General features: G+C 45.4%; 4 protein-coding genes across 5 annotated transcripts in view; 2 read left to right on the top strand and 2 right to left on the bottom strand.

The window, feature by feature from the left end:
• Window positions 1–1,163: 1,163 nt before the first annotated feature.
• Window positions 1,164–5,656, top strand: LOC115554256 (CAP-Gly domain-containing linker protein 1). The gene is made up of 8 exons (XM_030370914.1): window positions 1,164–1,325; window positions 1,781–1,890; window positions 2,029–2,113; window positions 2,218–2,402; window positions 3,069–3,165; window positions 3,405–3,534; window positions 4,059–4,301; window positions 4,944–5,656. Exons 2-8 carry the CDS (start codon window positions 1,816–1,818, stop codon window positions 4,999–5,001), a joined length of 873 nt encoding a protein of 290 aa, XP_030226774.1. The 5' UTR covers window positions 1,164–1,325; window positions 1,781–1,815; the 3' UTR covers window positions 5,002–5,656.
• Window positions 5,657–5,956: 300 nt separating this feature from the next.
• zc3h12aa (zinc finger CCCH-type containing 12Aa) lies at window positions 5,957–13,682 on the bottom strand. The gene is made up of 7 exons (XM_030370913.1): window positions 13,411–13,682; window positions 12,491–13,003; window positions 11,182–11,321; window positions 9,610–9,844; window positions 9,180–9,286; window positions 7,668–8,572; window positions 5,957–7,335 (listed from the first exon to the last, which is right to left on the bottom strand). Exons 2-7 carry the CDS (start codon window positions 12,949–12,951, stop codon window positions 7,240–7,242), a joined length of 1,944 nt encoding a protein of 647 aa, XP_030226773.1. The 5' UTR covers window positions 12,952–13,003; window positions 13,411–13,682; the 3' UTR covers window positions 5,957–7,239.
• A 454-nt stretch (window positions 13,683–14,136) lies between these two features.
• Window positions 14,137–16,878, top strand: LOC115554085 (E3 ubiquitin-protein ligase TRIM39). Its single transcript, XM_030370701.1, has 2 exons — window positions 14,137–14,945; window positions 15,648–16,878. The coding sequence occupies exons 1-2, from the start codon at window positions 14,866–14,868 to the stop codon at window positions 15,982–15,984; spliced, it is 417 nt and encodes a 138-aa protein (XP_030226561.1). The 5' UTR covers window positions 14,137–14,865; the 3' UTR covers window positions 15,985–16,878.
• A 46-nt stretch (window positions 16,879–16,924) lies between these two features.
• mtmr11 (myotubularin related protein 11) overlaps window positions 16,925–18,870 on the bottom strand; it is a 32,523-nt gene continuing 30,577 nt past the window's right edge. For both annotated transcript variants that reach the window (XM_030370699.1, XM_030370700.1), the window contains exon 17: window positions 16,925–18,870. This exon is cut by the window's right edge and continues 668 nt beyond it. The gene's annotated coding sequence lies outside the window, so the exon portion shown is untranslated.

Below are 18,870 nucleotides of genomic sequence, written 5' to 3'. Positions count from 1 at the left end.
CCAGCATTTATTCAAATGAAGACATTTCATGATAATGATCAAATCATCTGCTCTTCCCTCAAGAATGGAAACGCAGTGTTCATAGGGATCATTATTTCTGAATTCATACCTCAATTTTCATAGTCTTTGTTTGGTCAAGAAACAAGAGGCTTAGCAAGCGTGGCATGCCCTGTATGAACAATTGAACAACACAATAGAGCTGTTTGCTGGCAGATCATGCAATGGATTATTTTCTATGCCTATTCATTCAGCCGTTTCGTTTGAATTGATAGCTTTTCTTTGGTACCTTGACACCTCTCTCTCATAATCAATAATCAATGAAAGAACACCATGGTTTATTGCTTCACTCCGGCCTTTCCAAAGTAACTCTTTCCACTCATCCTCAGGGAAGAATAGGCTTTCTAATGACGATGAAACATGAACTTTAACAGCGACTTCCTACTTAATAAATAAATTACTGGGAATGTAAATCCATCTACCAAGTGGCTAAAGGCCAGGCACGTTTAGCATTGTTTTAAGGAGTATATAATAGAGACCTTCTAGCCCCCTCTAGTGGCGGAATATTATACTTTTGTCTCTTGAAATTGTTATATTTTATTCTCAATGATTTTTAAACTGAATGTCCACCAAGTTAGAGTGGATGTAGGATTGCTGTAGGCGTTTAATCACGTGCTTGCACATCAGAATGCAGAATGGAATTTCTTTGTTGGTGGTTCTGTCCTGTCCTCCCATTTTGAGAGGACTCGTTTTAGTAGGCCTACTGCGAAACAAACGTCTACATCTAAATCTCACATGAGAAATGCTGTGGCATTTCTCCCCATTATGCTATTTTCACAATCAATTATTAACGATAAACAAACAAACATGTCCACCAACACAATAACCAACAATCAAAACCTCCTATGCTTCCAAAATGGAGGCAAAATAGTACCCGAGTTTCCAATTGGAAACAAGGGAAATTCAAGTCAGAATTTCCAACATCCGAGCTAAAAACGCGGATTTTACCTGGGACACTCCCTATTACTCGTATTACTTGTAGCAGATCATGTAGACGTCTGGACTCTGTGTGGGCCAAATTAAGACTGGATCTCACAGGCCCACTTTGTGGCTGTATAGCTAATAGGATTAGCTTAGTTTAAACTGCCATGCATTGGTCAACTGCTCAGTAGTCACAAGCAAGCCTGACTCGGATCAGAGTGTTACATTAGAATATCACACTGGTGTACCTGGTTGGATAATAATGTCGTCTTCGAATGAAACTAAAGCCTGTGGAATTTCCCCTTGCCTTCAGATGGGAGAGGACATCATTCAAATCCCTGCTCCAGGTCAGTGGGCCTAACAAGATATTTTAGTTTTATGAAGTGAGTGTAGTCTGAATACGTCCATTGTTTGTCTCTGGGAAAATGGTATACACGTGTGCACACACACACACACACGCACACGCACACGCACGCACACACACACGCACGCACGCACACACACACACACACACACACACACACACACACACACACACACACACACACACACACACACACACACACATTTTTAACACTCCTAGCCTACTCTCTCTCTCACACACACACACACACACACACACACACACACACACACACACACACACACACACACACACACACACACACACACACACACACACACACACACACACACACACACACACACACACACAGATGGGAACCAAACCCCCAAAGTGTTATGTTTTGGAAACCCCTTTAAAACCTTGCATGATTGACCTGACCAGTGTTTCCAATCCTAGTGAGAGTGGACCAATGAGAAGCGAGTGGGGTCAGCATGGAGACACACCTCCTCCTTTCGGCCTGTGTGTGGACATTTAAAGGGATACTGTGCACCTGCAGGTTTTTGTGGGTGAGTTTGACTTCATCACGTATGACATCTTCCATTCTGTGGTCGAGAATACTCCAAATGGTCAAAAATATGAAAAAAAAAATATATATACAAATATTGAGTTTTTTAATAGTTTGAATACAGTTATTTTATCGGTAGATATGTCCGTACAACGCAATACAATTCCTACCGAGGAAGAAGAGCAGTCTAGCCAACAACAGAAGACTACCGAAACCACACACAGGTGACACACCACCAGACATTAATTCAGGTATTTATGGTTATTACTTACACAATATATGGGACACATGTATTTCTTCTTCCTCTTCTTCTCTGTGTGTGTGGAAGGGTATGAGCTGAGGGTGAGTGCAGGGATACCTGGCAGCCCAGAGCACACCAGCGCCCTCCAGAGGAGGCTGGCCAAGGCAGAGAGGGACATCCTGTCACTCAAGACACGCATCTGCTGCGACCGGGCCTCATGGGAAATTAGGTTCAACGACTTGCAGAGAAAGCAGGAAGAGCTACTCGTGCAGGTGAGTGTGTGTGTGGGTTTGTAAGTGCTGTGTTGGTTTTCAGTTAGGTGTCGAGAATTTTCATCTGCGCATTAGATTACTGGTAGAAGTGGTTTTGTGTGTGTGTGTGTGTGTGTGTGTGTGTGTGTGTGTGTGTGTGTGTGTGTGTGTGAGTGTGTGTGTGAGTGTGTGTGTGTGTGTGTGTGTGTGTGTGTGTGTGTGTGTGTGTGTGTGTGTGTGTGTGTGTGTGTGTGAATGTACAAGAGAGCATCAGAAGGAGAGAGTCTAAGAGCATTGGAGTGAGTGAACAAGACGAGAGAGAGAGAGAGAGAGAGAGAGAGAGAGAGAGAGAGAGCATAAGATCGAGAAGGATTAAGTAAGACAGAGAGGGGATCAATTAGAGTGAGAGAAAGTCTTGAAGACAGGGAGGGTGTGTGTAAGAGGGGGAGAAAAAGAGAGAGTAGAAGAAAGACAGTGAAAGAGAGAACAGGTTAGAGAGTGAAAGAGAGAGAGAGAGAGTGAGGGCATGTGCAAGGGAGAAAGAAGAGAGATGCAAGAGAATGCTGAGAGAGGGAGAGGAAGCGAGAAAGCAGAATAGGGAGTGATGGAAACAGCGTCTGTTTGGCCTCTGATGTAAGTTTTCCACTCTCTGCCAACTACCCCCCCCCCTTTTCGCCATGCGACCAGCTGAGGTCAGAGGTCAGACTGGCTGATGGAGAAGACCCCAAAGCGCCAGTGGACTGTAACACCAACACCACAGTATCAGAGTCTGAGGAACACTCAAGTAAATAGCAACAGCAATAATAGCATTGTACTGAACTGTATTTGCATCAAACTATTAGAAGTCATTTACAGTACTAATACTTCTCGTTCCGAGATAGTCGTCTATGGTTGAGAAAAGGCTTGACCCGTAGGAGTAACGTTTCATCATCTAAGTTCTAGAAAATCTGAACCGATGTTGGCAATATGAAACAGCAGGGTCGGCGGATGCCTAATCTAAATTGAACTCCCCAAAACTCTCAGGCACCCAAACAAATCACTTGGAGGTCATGGGGAGTTTGACCCCCTGCCCCAGCAGCCTATGGGAGGATCAATCTTCCTGCACAGCCTCTTCCAGCTCCAGGACAGAATCGGTCATGTCTTCAAACATCAGGTAGCCACTTCAACTCCAAACTGTTTTGGCAAAGGGAATACTGCTATTAGGAGGGGGCAGGGCAGTCTCAGGAGATTAGGGTGTTTGACCCCCAGCCAAAAATGTTCGGGTTCAAACCACAATGTCTGCAGTCTACCGTAGATATCACTAAGAAAGATGCCCTATCTGCTCTTTAATGAACAGAAAACTCACTGTAATTAGCTTTGGATAAAGGTGATAGAGATAACCAGCGCCTATTAGATGTTAGAATTGGAAGTATCAGGTAATATATATGTTTCTTTCTATCAAGTTTACCATGTAATGTTGCTTGCACTCTGCTCCAATAAACACCAACATCGGCCCAGTGGACCACACTGTTAGCCGGCTGTTGTTGGATAACGTTTTTGGTTGGCGAACATGTTAAATCTGTGTCATGTTAAACTTGGCCATCACTCTACGGTTGGGCGTCTGTGTTTTTTGGGGCCTTTTTATGCAGCTTCAGAATAATTGGCGAGCTAACAGGAGAGTCGATGGTTTTCTCCCAGCGTAGTTTCACGGAGAAGCTTGCGGGTGGGTCGTCGATGCTTTGCACCGCATTCCCCGATGGACCTGCAGCCGGGCCACCGCGTCAGAGTCATGCTTCCCTCCGGTCGGATCAGCACCGGCACCGTTCGCTACCTGGGCTGCCTGCCGGGCGAGGCGGAGCTCTGCCTGGGGGTGGTGCTGGCCAGCCCCGATCGGGCTTCACGACAAGACGGCAGCCATCGGGGCCAGAGCTACTTCCAATGGTAAGCCATCTCGTTGTGAGTCTCAAGGAACTGTGTTCATATACACACACAAGGGCGGCAATTTGTCATTATGAGTGTCACTTTGCAGACTTCTTAGGATTTATTTTTCTTTGAAATGCTTCCAGTTGCAATCATGTCATTATAATCATGTCAGGGGTTGAAGAGTTATGTTAGCAGAACATTTAAGTGAGAGAAAAATGTGCACTATTTAAGAGCTGATCTAAAAAGGCCCGCATTACAAGATCCTTTAACCCCACTGACATTTGTTTGTGTTCTTTCTGACGCCTTGTTCAGTTATTTGCATATTCTATAGAGTGAAATGTTGGTTATCGCTAAACAAGGAGTGTAATATATCTTGTCGTGGTGAAAGGCCAAGAGCAGCCCTAGGCCCTGCCCTGGAATTAAGTAAACACACATGCCGTGCATACTTTTACTTGGAAGTGTCTATGCAAATACACGCAGAGTGAGGACAATGCATCTAAACCACAATAACCACTGGTTCTAACGCTGCAAATTTAAATATTTGGATTGAACATTACATTTCAATTCAGTGTTTTTTTGTATGTTCAATTGCAATGTGTGCCTCAATTGTGAGTCGTTGCTGAATATATTTTGGATTTATTTTTCTGTTCCTCTGGCCAGCGACCCAGGCTACGGTGCCTTTGTGCCGTTCAGCAAACTCCTGATGGCCTGGGAGTAGAATTGCCACATGGAGGAGTAGACTGTACCTGATCTGGCTGTCTCTGGACCTGATATCCTCGGGATGGTTTCAGCGAGACTGTAATGGTTTGATCTGCTATGGACTTGTTTGATCGTGTTGGTGCCAGTTTGATCTAGTTGTTACTGGGTTGAGGTTCGGATCTGGTGGATACTGGTTTTATCTGGTCATAGTATTTCTGGTCTGATCTGTTTGGTACTGGCATGATATGGTGGTCTCATCTGGTCTGTACTGGTTTCATCTGATCTTAACCAGTCAGATCCCGTTGTGACCAGTTTGATCAGATTGTTACCAGTTTGTTATGGACGTTACTTGTTTGATCTGGTCTGTACTGGTCTAATTTGGTTGTTTGTTTGGTTGTGTGACTTGGTGATTACTGTACCTGGTTGCGTCAATCAATGTGAAAATGTGGGATTAGTAGTGTTTGAATCAAAGAGAGGGTTTGCAATAGAAACTATCTGGTTCAGATTTAACGTTAATAGCAAGCAAGCAGGTAATGAAGGAATGTTTTCTTGCATTGTTTGTTCTTACGTTAATTCAATTGCCCATTTTTTCTCTCATGTATTTGTGTACTTTATTTAAAACTTTCTGTAGAATGCTTTGATTTCAAATACATCCCGACAGGTTTAAACATTGACTTGTTGTTGTGGGGCTTGTTTCAGGCAGTGGTTTACTGCCTTGTTGATAAAGTTAATCATTACAAGATACTTCCTTATGGCAATGCCCGATGCGTGCAGGTGTTCCCAGAAAACCTGCATACCCGCAACCTAGAACATCCTTGTAGGAAATCTAGACAACAGCCCATTCCCATTTGAATTTAACCATAAACCTGACCAAAGCAAATGATGCGCAATGAACTTTTGAACAACAATGGAAGTCTATGCAACCAAAGATAACTAACTAACCAAAGAATCACGGCATCAATCAAAGCAACACAAACATTTTAGACCACAATCTTTAATTATTTCAGTTATCAACTCTTGAAGCATACACTTTCACTTTAACTCCCAATAATAAGAATAAAGTGATAATTCCTGATCTTGAGACAAGAACTACGGGAGGCCCTTCAAAATATTGATCGCCCAATCAACGATACTTATTAAGCAAGAATATTATTAGATTGAATCTGAGGGGAAAAAAATACGGAATCTGTTTATGATGGTCTTCAGTGGATGCAATGGTTACTAATCCCAAGGCCCTGGAACACCTCATAACCATTTTTGATCAGTAAATCGAATAATCTTAACATAATCGTTACATTCTATAATAAATCTTTGATATTGACATGGTCTCTGTGTGAAACATAAATTTCAAAAAGAAGAATAGAACGGCACGAGAAAAAAAATTGATTAAAAGTGTAGTATTCGATCTGGCAGTAAGTTTTGAAGCACAATACAGCGCTTTAAAAATCTCCCTCAAGCAAAACTTCCATCCTGCTCTCAAAATTGCAAATCCTTGTTTCACCTCATCCTGCAACAAACGCTGTGTCTATGTACCCTCCTATCAAAGTGTACATGTCACATTTTGATACAAAGATGTGTACAGCAGACAACGTACGATATGAGGACAGACAGAAATCATATACATCATTTGAGGACTAAACAGTAATACAAACATCAGCCAAGAAGACACAATATGCATCAACAGTCAAATCTCCAAACGCACGGGCGGTTCAGAAGCACAATCTCATCCTAAACATGGATAACTTGACTCAAGTGTCATACAATTAAACAATAACTAGATCCTGAACAGATCCATCCGCGTCCCCCATGTAAACACAAATACACAGGCAGTTTACCACGACATACTGAAACAGACAACATTCGTAGATGTTGCATTTCGACTTTTTTGAGCGAGTAGAAAAACTAGAAAAAGCTCTTAAACACACCAAGAATTGTCATTCAGGGTGTACATAAGGGTTAAAGATAGCATGTGAGGGCGGGGCAAAATCGAGGGTGGATTTGATTGGCAATCTTGGGGACACACACTGCTCCAACAGTGTTATTATTGGTTGAAATGTTATGCCACGCCCACACAGATTTGGTGTCACAATGAAACACACAATAAAATACAGTAAGAAAAATATATTAGGATACTTTAGGATACTAAATTGCCCTTTGTGGTCCATTGAAATGACGTGTCGCCGTGATGGATGAACTGACTGGCGTCACAGGTCACCACAGGTCACCTGGATCTTGGAGGTGGATCTGGAGAAGGAAGTCAGAAGACCTGTCCCTGAGCTTTGAGCCTCAGGATCTCTGCTGCCAGTTTCTGGGCATCCGTGAGGTGTGGGAACATCTCCATCACTGCATCCACCTGACAGGAGAAGTTCAAGATAGCATTGATTCAGGGTCCAGGAGTCAAGTTGCTAGACAAGCAGATGAAAAGGTCCTGGGTTCGATCCCCAAGGTCCTCAGCCTTGTGAACGAGTTGCTTAATTCCTAAGGTTTTTTTTCTTTCTATTTTGTTGCTGTTGTTTTGTTACTATCATAACAGCACTAACATAAACACTTCGGCACTTTGGCAATATATTTAGCTCAAATATATAAACAACATATAGATCACGAAATATCAGTTTGATTGTCCACAGATACATTTATGGTAGCAATAAAAATAACAGCCATGTGTAGTTAAAAATTGATCTTTACCTGATAGGGGTTAAAGATGGCTTGTAGTTTCTTGCGGAGATCAAGCCTATCTGGGTCAAAGGCTGGCGAACCCATCTGAGATGGTGCCCATGGATGAGACATGGGATCCCGGTACGCACAGCTTTGGCCCCCAGGCTGGGAGGGACCCCCACGGGGCCCTGAGGGACTGCAGGGTCCCCTGGTCTCGTGGGGCATCGACAAGTACTTAGGCTGCTGCTGCTGCTGGTTGAGGTTCTGCTGTCTGCTCTGTCGGGGGGGCCCTGGCAGGCTGTAGTACTGGTGCATGCTGGGAGGGTAGGCATGGGGCGGGAAGGTGTCGTATTTGGGAATGGAGGCGGAGGAGATTGAGGAGGAGCAGCAGCGGGGGTAGTGTCCTGCGGAGGGCTCAGCGGGGGGGCAGCACCCACACATTGAGCGGGGGCCGGGCCCCTCCAGATACACTGAGGGCTGCGGGGGTCTGGACCACGGCGAGTGGCCGTCGCTTGAGAACTGGCCTTCGTAGGAGCCCAGGCCCGAGTCCTGGGACAGGCCCGAGTTGGTGGGGTGGTGGGAGGGACAGGCGCGGCCTGGCCAGTCCTTTTGGGCCCAAGTCGCAGAGGTGTGGTTCTGGGTGGTCCTGCCACCTTCCTGGCAGATCAGGAAGTTCTCGGTTACCTTGGCAGGCTGGGCTGCGCCTCGGGGCACCAGGGACGGCCAGGGCTCCGTCTCCAGGTCCAGGGAGCCCGGGTTGGCTGCTGGGCCCGGGGTGAAGGGAGGCCCCCTGGGTGGCGGCCGGTACTTCCTCTCGGGTTTGGAAGTGGACATGCGAGCCTTGTCCCTCAGCTCATCGGCCAGGGAGCTGTAGGCCTGGTTGGCCCGCTCCGGATGGTAGAACTTACACTTTAAGCCATAGGTGCACTTCTTATCTGCAAGGAACAGGACATGAATATGAATATGTAATAAGTCTAATAGCGTAGTAATGATTAATGGATTCATAGATTGGTTGGTTGATTTTTTTTTAATAATATTGATATTTGTCAATATGAAAAATCCAAAACACCAGCTGCTTATGGCTTAGAAATCTCTAAAAATACGTGAAATACTTAAGTAGACTAAGTTAGGCAGAGTGTAATTTAAAAAAGGAGTTGAGATGGGATTTCATTCAATTCATATTTTGGCAAACTCAAAGATTTCCATTTCGTTTTCTTTGCCGTCCTTTTTTTCAGAGATACAAGCAGTGTCTCCACCGTCAACCAGGTCATGACATATATATTTCTGCAAATGCAAGGACTTTCATAACTGGGCCATAGGCTCAATCTGTATTGTCGCAAGTAATTCTTCAATAGACAATAATAGGGAATTAGCAGACATTTATTCACATGAAAACCTTTGAGATTGCAACTTTAAAGTAAAACCTAGAAGCAATCACATATTTTCCTATGAGGCCTAACGACCTGCTGTTCTGCTCTTCACAGATCAGAATGAGAACAGAGCACTCTGGATCAGGTGAAATGGTCTCTGGTTGGGTCGTACCATAAGGACAGAGGGGTCGGTTGGGCTCAGACACCAGAGGCTTCTTCCTCAGGAAGTTATCCAGACTCGGGCCATGGCGCCCTAGAGGATCATCAGGGGGCATGAACCTATAAACAGGAAACAGGAAGTAGAAAGCAGGATTGCATAAGAAATAATGGGGAATTGATATCGAAACAGAACAGAGACACAAAAAGGAAATGCTCAGTATATATATATATTATATTTGATTGAATACTCACATTTATACAAATGTACTCAAATTAATAGTAAAATTTACACAAAAAGGGGATTATAAAACCAGCTTAAAGGGGGTAAACAAATATTTAACTTTGACGCAAAGTTTACATAAATTTTACATCCCCAAAAAAAACGCCTAAAAACAAACTGCAGCGCGAGAACAGAGAGGAGGCGTGAAGCGGCTGGGACCTACTTATCGTTGACGAAGGAGTACATGAGCAGGCACTCCTCGATGCACTTCCTCCATTCGGGCCGCTCCGCCTGCAGGTCCTGGTAGGTGTCGTTGGACACGATCACGGCGCCCAGCTCGTACGCCAGCTTCACGATGAAGCGGTCGTCGTAGCACACCACCCGCTTCCCCCCGACGCGGCGCGACGGCGTGAACACCAAGATCTTCCTCTTCTCCAGCTCCGTCAGGATGTACTGGTCTGAAACATCATCATCATCATCATCATCATCAGCAGCACACAATCATGCATGCCCCTTTGTTATGCCACACGCCAAAAAAATGTCCTCTTATGTACTTCTTCACGTGCTTCAGACGATTTGTCACTCAGATGTGTCACTCTTGTGTGGCTGCAGCTCAGGGTGCATTGTTCCTCTTCAGGCGGCTGTGCGACGTATCGTTTTGAACCCTTGATGTTGCACACGCAGAAATGGAGCAGCGGGCCACAGTGCATATTTGAGACGTTATGTAATCAGAACAAACAATGGTGTTCATGTTGGTTGTAGACAATGCAACCGTATAGGTGCGCGTGTGAGCGCTATGCGTCATGCATTTTCCTCCTCTTCCGTTAAACATGTCAACCATTTCTACCATTAGCGCTTGATCGACTGTTGCTGCTGGTTCTCTAATACGGATTAGTGATTGACGAGCAAGCAGTTGTTGATGGGTTTCAAGTGGCTATGTGGCTTCTATCTAAGCTGTGTTTTGAATTGATGACTCGTATTCGATTGATTTATTAATTCATTATTTTATTCCAGAGCTCCTTGACCCATGTTGTAGATGGCGTTTGAGGCAGATGTGAAGCTATTGTTAACAAGTGTCGCCAAGAGTCTTACAGTCTGGCAGACTCAGTCCGCCAAGCTGGGCGTGTCAAAAAAATAAAACAGCTTTACTTCCTTGCAGGGTTTTTCCCCAGAAGTTGAACCTTATTTCCTGGAATCGAGTAAGGGAAGGTGATTACTCCGCCTCCAACCCAGTTTTGAAAGTGTTTTGTCGTGACATAAACAGGTCCAATGTGTATCAGTACACATTGGACTCCGGTCAATGGTACATTCTATGTCCATTACCTACATTCTAGTTTTGTGTGTGCGTGTGTGTGTGGTATTTCAACTAGCTAGATCAATGTTGCCTGACGCGACACATACACATTAAAGGAGTCTATGATTATAGATTTTAACGAGTGGAATTTACTGAATGTGCTTGTGTTGTGTGCAGGCAAGGGCATGGCAAACAATCACCGGGTTCGTCTATAATGAACTCTGTCTGCAATGTGATGTCACAACATGAACTGCACCACCCAATGGGGAAGTCTTCCAGCAGATAAGTCTGCGGGTACAATGTACACCACTGCATTTAGCGTGTTCTTTAATGTCGTTGTCGCGGGGGTAAAGGCCGAATCTTAGTCTAGCTAGGCCAAACAAAGGGCAGACTGTGTCCCCGCGGGGAAGCATTTCAACCGATACCGTAGAAACCACAGAAAACGGTGTGCATTGTGGGGATTGTGGGACATGTAAGGGGGGGTTCTTGGGGCGGCCTCACCTGTAATCTGTGCGTCGGGACGAGGCTGCTCCTTGCGCCACGAAGGGACGAACACGGTGATGGCGGTGTGTCCTCTGAGCAGGAAATAGTTGACAGCCAACAGGATGCCCTGGCAGGAAAACGCTTCCTTATTACTGTGACTGAAAAGAAACAAAAGGAAAGGGGCAATTATTAAATTGAAAGGAAATGAATTGTTCCTGGCACTGTTTACAGACTTCTCACCTCCAGAAACCACAAAACACAAGCGCGGGCTTCAATGAATTGAAATGATGCGAGTCAGCTTCTGTGATGGCTGGGTCAGAGCGGCAAATAGGTGATGGATGATAGAGATTAGAGTCACATACTTCCAATCAGATATTAAAGCTACAATTTCAATATCTGCTCCCACATAAATATCTAACACATTCATGGAGGATCTCTGGAGAATAACCACGGATGACACAAGCTTAGGCAGGTGCACGCGACTTCTTAAATCTTTTTCTTTTTAAAACAAAAAAAACCCAGGCTTCGGTAAATATTCCCACAGTGAATGTGTCCTCCAGTCCTAAACCCTCATTTGTGCATATTTAGTCGGTCTGTTGAAGACAAATTCCCCCGCGAGGGAGCAAGGGATCAGTCACGTAATGGGAGACTGAGCGGAACGGCTCTGCTTCTTACAACAGACGGATGTTTGGAGGGTGTTGTGTGCTCAGGATTTGCATATTGTGGAGGAAACCTTATGCTGAACACGCACGGGCACGACCGCTCACGCCCTCGATGGTTGGACTGATGTTCAGCCCTGGGCCTGGTGCGGTCCCATGTGGGTTTGACCATTCAACGGCCCGGGGTTTTAAGAATAGTAGAATAGATGTTAGTAAGGTGGGCCTTTGTGACTTTTATTTTCTCTCTATCTGTGGAAGTGTTGACCTTTCAACGTAGAACGGAAGGCAATGGACGCAGCCCAAGGAAACGCAGAACTTGATAAAAATGATTCATAACTTCTGCTGAGCATTGCTCTGCTGAACATGCTGCCTCTGAGGCGATTGAAGAGGAACTCGCCTTTTCCTAGAGAATCTGTGTTTTCACAAACAATTAGATTATTTATAAACTAGTTATTTCTACTTGAATAAGAATTGTACATGAGCCTGGATACCTTTCAGTGTTTTACTGATGCTGTTGTAAGCACAGTGATATTGATCCAATAAAAAAAAAATTATACATGCAGTGTGGCTTGACATTGTTGCCACGGCAGCGTGCACCACACAACGATGGACGCTGAAACCAGCCAAACCCTGAATGAGGGAATTTATAGTTTGAAAGTTGAGTTCACCTCATGGCGACGTTGCTGCCGTCGATGACCACGGCCTTCAGCTCGTCCTCATCTTCCCCCTCCTCCTCTGCTGAGGGGGGAGGAGGAGGGGGAGGAGAGGGGGTTGATACGGTACCCCCCAATGCCGCCCTGCTACCAGGACGCCCCCCGGGCCCCAGCGTGTCCCTTTGACCTGCGGCGGGCCTCTGGTCTGCCTCGGCTACGCTGGGGGAAGAGGAGCCCCCGGCCTGCTGGTGGCTCTTGTTCCCCACCAGCTCCCCGAGGACAGAGTTGGTGTCGGTGCTGGGGCCCAGCCTCCGCAGTGTGGCATGGACCTCCATCGGGGAGAACCCAAGCTTCCTGAAAAAGTCAAGCCGCAGCGGGTCTCCCTCCTGTTGGTCCGGGGGCAAGGCTTGGACAGGCCCAGACATGGTGCCGTATCGGGGGGCTGTGGTCGGCTGCTGTCCTGGGTTCAGGAGCATAGGAGGCTGCCCGGCCGTTGGGAGTCACCCTTAACCCCTACGCTGATATCCGCTGTACAGAAAGGGGCACAACTGCATTAACCTTAATGCGAGTAAAACGTTTGAACGTTTTAACACTAGAAAAAGTTAAAGTAGCAGCTTTTGTAAATTGATACTGGATTCCATTTAATTTCATGCTATATAATAACCACTAATAGTTTGTCATCAGATCGGTTCGAACATTTAGGTCACCAGTCTATTTTTTTGCGACTACGTCAAGTTTTGTACTCGAATCATAGAAAGTGTCGCCAGAATAGTTGAGGGTAAACCAAACCAAACCAGACCGTTAGTCCCGCCGAGCAGAACCAAACACGAAACGCAGAACAGTAACTGAGCACCCAACAAGAGACACTCACAGCTTTACAAACACTGCCGACTGAACACGTAATAACAACACGAAAAACTGCCTTGCAAACTTACCTGGCAGGTGAAAAAGTAAGCGTAAACGGGATGCCGCGGAGAGGTAAAACCTTGAGTTATATCAGCAGGAGACAGTATCGAAGTAAACTTCAGCAGCCTCTTTCCGCGTCCCATTGATCACAAGTGCTGACACGTACAGTAGACTTATGCATAGTTCCTCCCTCTTTCCGTCCTCTGAATCGCAGCTACATTTGCATATAACAGAGCAGTTAAAGTAGGCCCAGGTCCCTGCGGCGTTGAAAAACAAAGCGACACTCGTTGTACCATGTCTGACACTACCTGTAATTGACACGTTTGGCCTCGGTTCAATGTGTCACCCGAGGACATTTTTTGAGTATGCTTAAAAAAATGAAACGCTAAGTGCCTATTCTAGCACTTTTGCGCTGATTTATTTGCCCGCTAGATGTCATCCCTGGACACACGTTAACGTGTCCCTGACATTGTTTTTTTTTAACATAGTTCTGGTTGTGTGGTTGAGGACCTGGTTTTGTACTTGTTTTTTACAGGATAGTCAGCTTTCGGACATATAAGCGTCTTAGAGTACCAGATTAAGCGCTATATAAATTTCATTTATTATTATTATTATTATTATTATTATTATTATTATTATTATTATTATTATTATTATATAATAACTAATAAAAATTTAGATGTGGATGTTTGTGCGCGTGTATGTGTGCGTGTGTATATGTAAGCCACTTAAAACAACCCCTATTTCAAAATGATTTATATACGTGGGTCCATTTTACTGACGGGCTTCACCTGCTTGTCAACGATGCATGGACATATCCTCCCAGGTCGAACCCCTCGGGGCCTAAATGACCCATAACCTTTCAGAATGTTCCTGTCGGAAGGGCCTCCTACGCAATAATCACTTATCTTGGATGTACAAGTTATGTCGCCACAGTGGTAATTTGATGCATTATCACAAATTATACATTTAAATAATATATTTAAATACATTTAGCACGACATTCATTTTGTTCGTTTATAAAATGAACAATCAAAAAATCAAACGACTCGCAATGACCAAGAATATCGTAGGAATACAACGAGGGGAGGAAAGCATGTGCTCCAGTTGTAGCTCATTGGTGGAGTCAGGCGCCCACTGATTGACGCGCAGTAATTGGCGCAGCTGCGCCTCCTGCGTTCAGTCCCGTCTCCACGCGCCCGCGGATCTGAGCTTGAGGTGCGTGGATTGCGGCGCGATCTATCGAGTCGTTGATTGATCATCCCGCCATTCGCTACATCGAAGGTGATGAATGGCTGATGCTTTGTTTACGTGCGTAGATCATCTGCCTACTTGCGGTAGGCGTACTTTGTCATATGCAATACATTTAAACGAGGTTTTTGAGCTCAGGAGCAACAAAATACTATTTTATTGTCCTACAATATGAGCGAGGCGAGGGGAGCGTGCCGTAGACGCCAGGTGGTTCCAGTGTTGGCTGGAGGACCATGAGATGCAGCGGCATGGATCTGTTCTGGAGAATCTTAGCTGCCTTCAGCTTCGACTGTTTTAAGGATTCAACTTCGAGGTATGTGTGATCAGAATGATGTTTCCTGGCCTGTTGGCCATGGTCTATTTTTTGCAATAGGCTAAGATAATTCCATATTGGATATTGGTTGTGGGTCCGTACCAATAGCCCCGTGGATTATGTAACGTTAGACATGGATTTGTTATTCAATTAACAACAACCGCACTGATTACTAACCGTTGCCAGTTTTAATGATAGCTTTAATGGTGCATACATGTACTAGGATATAATCTAACAATGAAGGAATAAGGGCTATCGGTTCATTTCAGTTGTTATGACAACTGGGCTTTGAATTAGTAAAAAGCGATGCCTTTGTGTTGCTCATTAACGCCACGTTTAGTCTGGAGCCAAATAAACCCATTCCACATTCTGTTCACGGCACTGACTTTAATAATGCGGCTAATATTCAGTTAGAATTCTTAGTCACAGTCACCTTTTTTGCTCATTTTTTCTCTCACATTAAGTACATCCTCAACAGAGCATAAAAGCATTTGTTTTGTATGTTTAAATCTTACCTTTAAACATTTAACGTTCAATACTACATGCAAAATAAATAACCAACACATTTCTGCTCTCATATCCTTCCCTCACATGCAAACTCTGGCAGAGAGAGACCTCATGATCGAATAGGGTGTCTTTGAGAAGTGCTATGTCACACCCTACTCCACTCATCCACTCCTCTTCCCCTCCTCCCCCCATCAGGTCTCCCACAAAGCTGGGCTCCAGCCGGGCCGGCAGCCTTGGCAGCAGCTCCCTGACGGGGTCCCTGTCCCTGGGGCCCGAGTTGCCCCACTGCCAGAACTGCATCTCCTACGACGCCCACCTCAAGCGCCTGTCCTGTGGCCACCTGTACTGCAGCGCCTGCACCGACCACATCGTCAACAAGGCCTTCGAAGACATCGAGGGCCTCTCCGACTACCCCTGTCCCATGTGCAAGTCCATCCGCCAGCTGGTGGGGCTGGGGCCCGGGGCCCACTCGGGCTGCTTCTACGGGCCCTACAGTGTCCTGCAGACCGCGGAGACTGAGCGCGCCTGCTAGCGCCGTTCCGATGGCTGGTGACTGCAGCTGACGGACACGTCGGATAGGTGGAATGTAGGGGGGGGGGGGGGTGGTTGCTCTACGTTGTTGTGGCTGCCCGTCTGCACCCTCCTCAATTGCTTCTATGAGTGTCCTCACCGTCCCCGTGGTAACTAGGTACCCAGATACCAAAGCCTGATGTCTGATGCTCTTAGGGCACTGGATGGACGGACTGACAGACCCACAGGCAGGGCATCGGGTTTGGCTAATCGGAGGCTCTTCTGTATGACTGTAAACCGCTGGGCAGGGAATCGTTGGGATCATCTGCACATGTGTTGTCCGTGGCTGTTGTTCTGGTGTCCTCCGCCAAATGGAGATCTGTGTCATTACAGAGAGTGGCCGCCGAGCACCTCGGTACACTGAAGGGCCCCTTCCTTATCAACAGGCGTGATGCTGAGGAGCCACCTCAATGTAGCCCGGATGTACGACGGATAGGTCAGCCTACCCGTTGGTACGGCCCACTGGGCAGGCTGGTGTGCAGATCTGTCGTCACTCAGCTAGGCGGACACTTGGTGGTTAAGAGAGGGTAGGTATTATTGTAATGGCTAACCAACATTCCGCCTGGTAGTAAAATAGGGGCCCTCTAACACACTCATAGGAGTTTAACATGCGTGGTTTTAGATCATCAACCCCAGTTGAGATTTTTTTTACATTTAAAGCTGTCAAACAGTTACTCTGCGAGTCAATGTCTTGTTTTCTCTGAAAGTTTAAACATTTGCACTTTTTTTTGATTTTACTGACTTTTAATGCTTATTGTCAAAGAGTATTTGCTATTCTGCTTAAAAGGGTTTCAGATGATATTGTTCATACTTATTTTGTTTAGAAAATAAAGCTTGAGCTGTGTTTGACTCCCAAGAGCTGAGATGAATTGTGCTGGACATTGAAAACGAGACGGGAGCGATTTATGAATTGATGCCATTTATTGAGCAGGGTCATCGCGAGTTGCTAGAAATGTATGAACATATGGCAAATGACAGCATTTGTATCAAAACTTTGAAGTATCCAACGGTTCAGGCCCGCGGTGATAATGTGGTCCCAAAGCCCTTGTATACAGAGAACCACCATGTTAAAGGTCAATGCAACTGAATAATGATGAATGATTCTCAATGGAAGACAAGCAACCGCATTGGCATCACAATACCGTAGATCCCGATCCGGTGACGGATATCTCAACCTACCTTGATATTTCAACGATGAATATTTACAGCAGTTTAATAATTCAGATCAAGGGTTGAGATACCGAAATGACACGTCCTCCATCATCCACATAATAACCTCCTTGAGAACAAAGCTTGTTTATAATTTGATATCTACATCTCAGATTGGTGTCTTCACGGGCCCGGCTGAGGGTGGCTGTGCGTGACGTCCTCAGTCCAACCAGAACAACCTGTTGTGGTTTCAGCCATGGATGGAAGGACTGTGCCTCCCTGATTTTTGTAATGCAGTCAGGTCCTTGCAGGCCCTCTTTGGCCTCGTTTCTCCGCTGAATACTAATGCCATGCCAACGCTTGCCCTGCTAATGACGGACAGGCGGTCAGACACCGGTCTCCCTCGGAGAGTACCTTGTAAGGTGAGATGGACTTGTCTGGGGGGATTATTCCCATGATGCACTGCTTTCCCCAGAAGACCCTTCTGACTGGACTGAGCAAACCTAAAGGTTACCTAAAGTAAACAGTCTCTAACCTAATACTTAAACCTGACTATAGCGTCATACCTAAACATGACCAACTCTAACTTTATGCCTAAACCTGACCAATTCTGCCTGATACCTTAACTTGAACCTTTCAAACTTGGTACATAAATGCATTATAGGAATTAGCACTAGAATACATAGAGGTGCCATCAGAAACTGTGGTGTGACACAGGAAGTTGCCATTTTCCCCAACAGGAAGCAGAACATACAGCTATGGGTAATCTCAACAGCCACAGCGGTTAACACGTCAAGTTAACCAGTAAAAATACTCAATAGCAAAAGTGAATAGATGAAAGCTGGATTCTCACACAAACACACACAGCATCATTTGAAATGAAATGCACATTGTTTCAACCGTCATATATATATATATATATATCTCTTCTAATACTGAACAGTCCACCAGAATTCAGCCATAAGTGCCCATCGTGCCACAGAGGCAGAGGATTTCTTTGTAACACAGGGCTGAATATAAATCCCTTGTGCGTGCTGCCGGCGGGCGCGCGCGTGGAGAGATGTGAGAACAGGACCAGAATAGCTTTCATGCCCTAAATTCTAGATTTCAGCTCACTGGACTGTTTTCCTGGAGAGCACATTGAGCACCTGCGTGTTCGGCCTGCTTTCTGTCCGGTGTGCTTTCGGAACACTCTGTCCTGCACTCTGCACTCTGTAAATGAGAAGGTTGCAACGCATCATATTTGTACCGGTCAGGAGGTGCTGTACAGAAGCCTCATGAAGTGTCAGGGGTCAGTGCTAGGGGTCAGGGGGTCATCCGTTAATCCATAATGATCTCCATACCTGCCGTGGAGTTTCCATCCAACAGTCTTAGCTTCTTCTCTTTGTGACTAGTCACTAGAGGATATAGCCAACTTCAAAAAGGTTCAGGTGACTGAGGACTCACTCAGCTCTTGTATAATTACAGATTTTCTGTCCATAATTCTTCTTGGTATTAGCCTTTATACAATACGGATACAATTACCATGAATTAAATACTGATAACTTGAATTCTGTGAAAAGTCACAAACAAAGTAGTTGTCCAACGTCGTCCAACTCTTGAACACCTCAGATACAAGTCAGGGTGCCTCCATCGCTCCTGTAAAAACCCTTCAATCAGGTCCCCTCCTACTGTCGCCCCTGACAACCAGGTCTCTGAG

The sequence above is a fragment of the Gadus morhua genome, chromosome 11, assembly GCF_902167405.1.
Source record: "Gadus morhua chromosome 11, gadMor3.0, whole genome shotgun sequence".
Lineage (NCBI taxonomy): Eukaryota > Metazoa > Chordata > Actinopteri > Gadiformes > Gadidae > Gadus > Gadus morhua.
The sequence above is the reverse complement of the archived record's forward strand: the minus strand, read 5'-3'. Positions and strand labels throughout refer to the sequence as shown.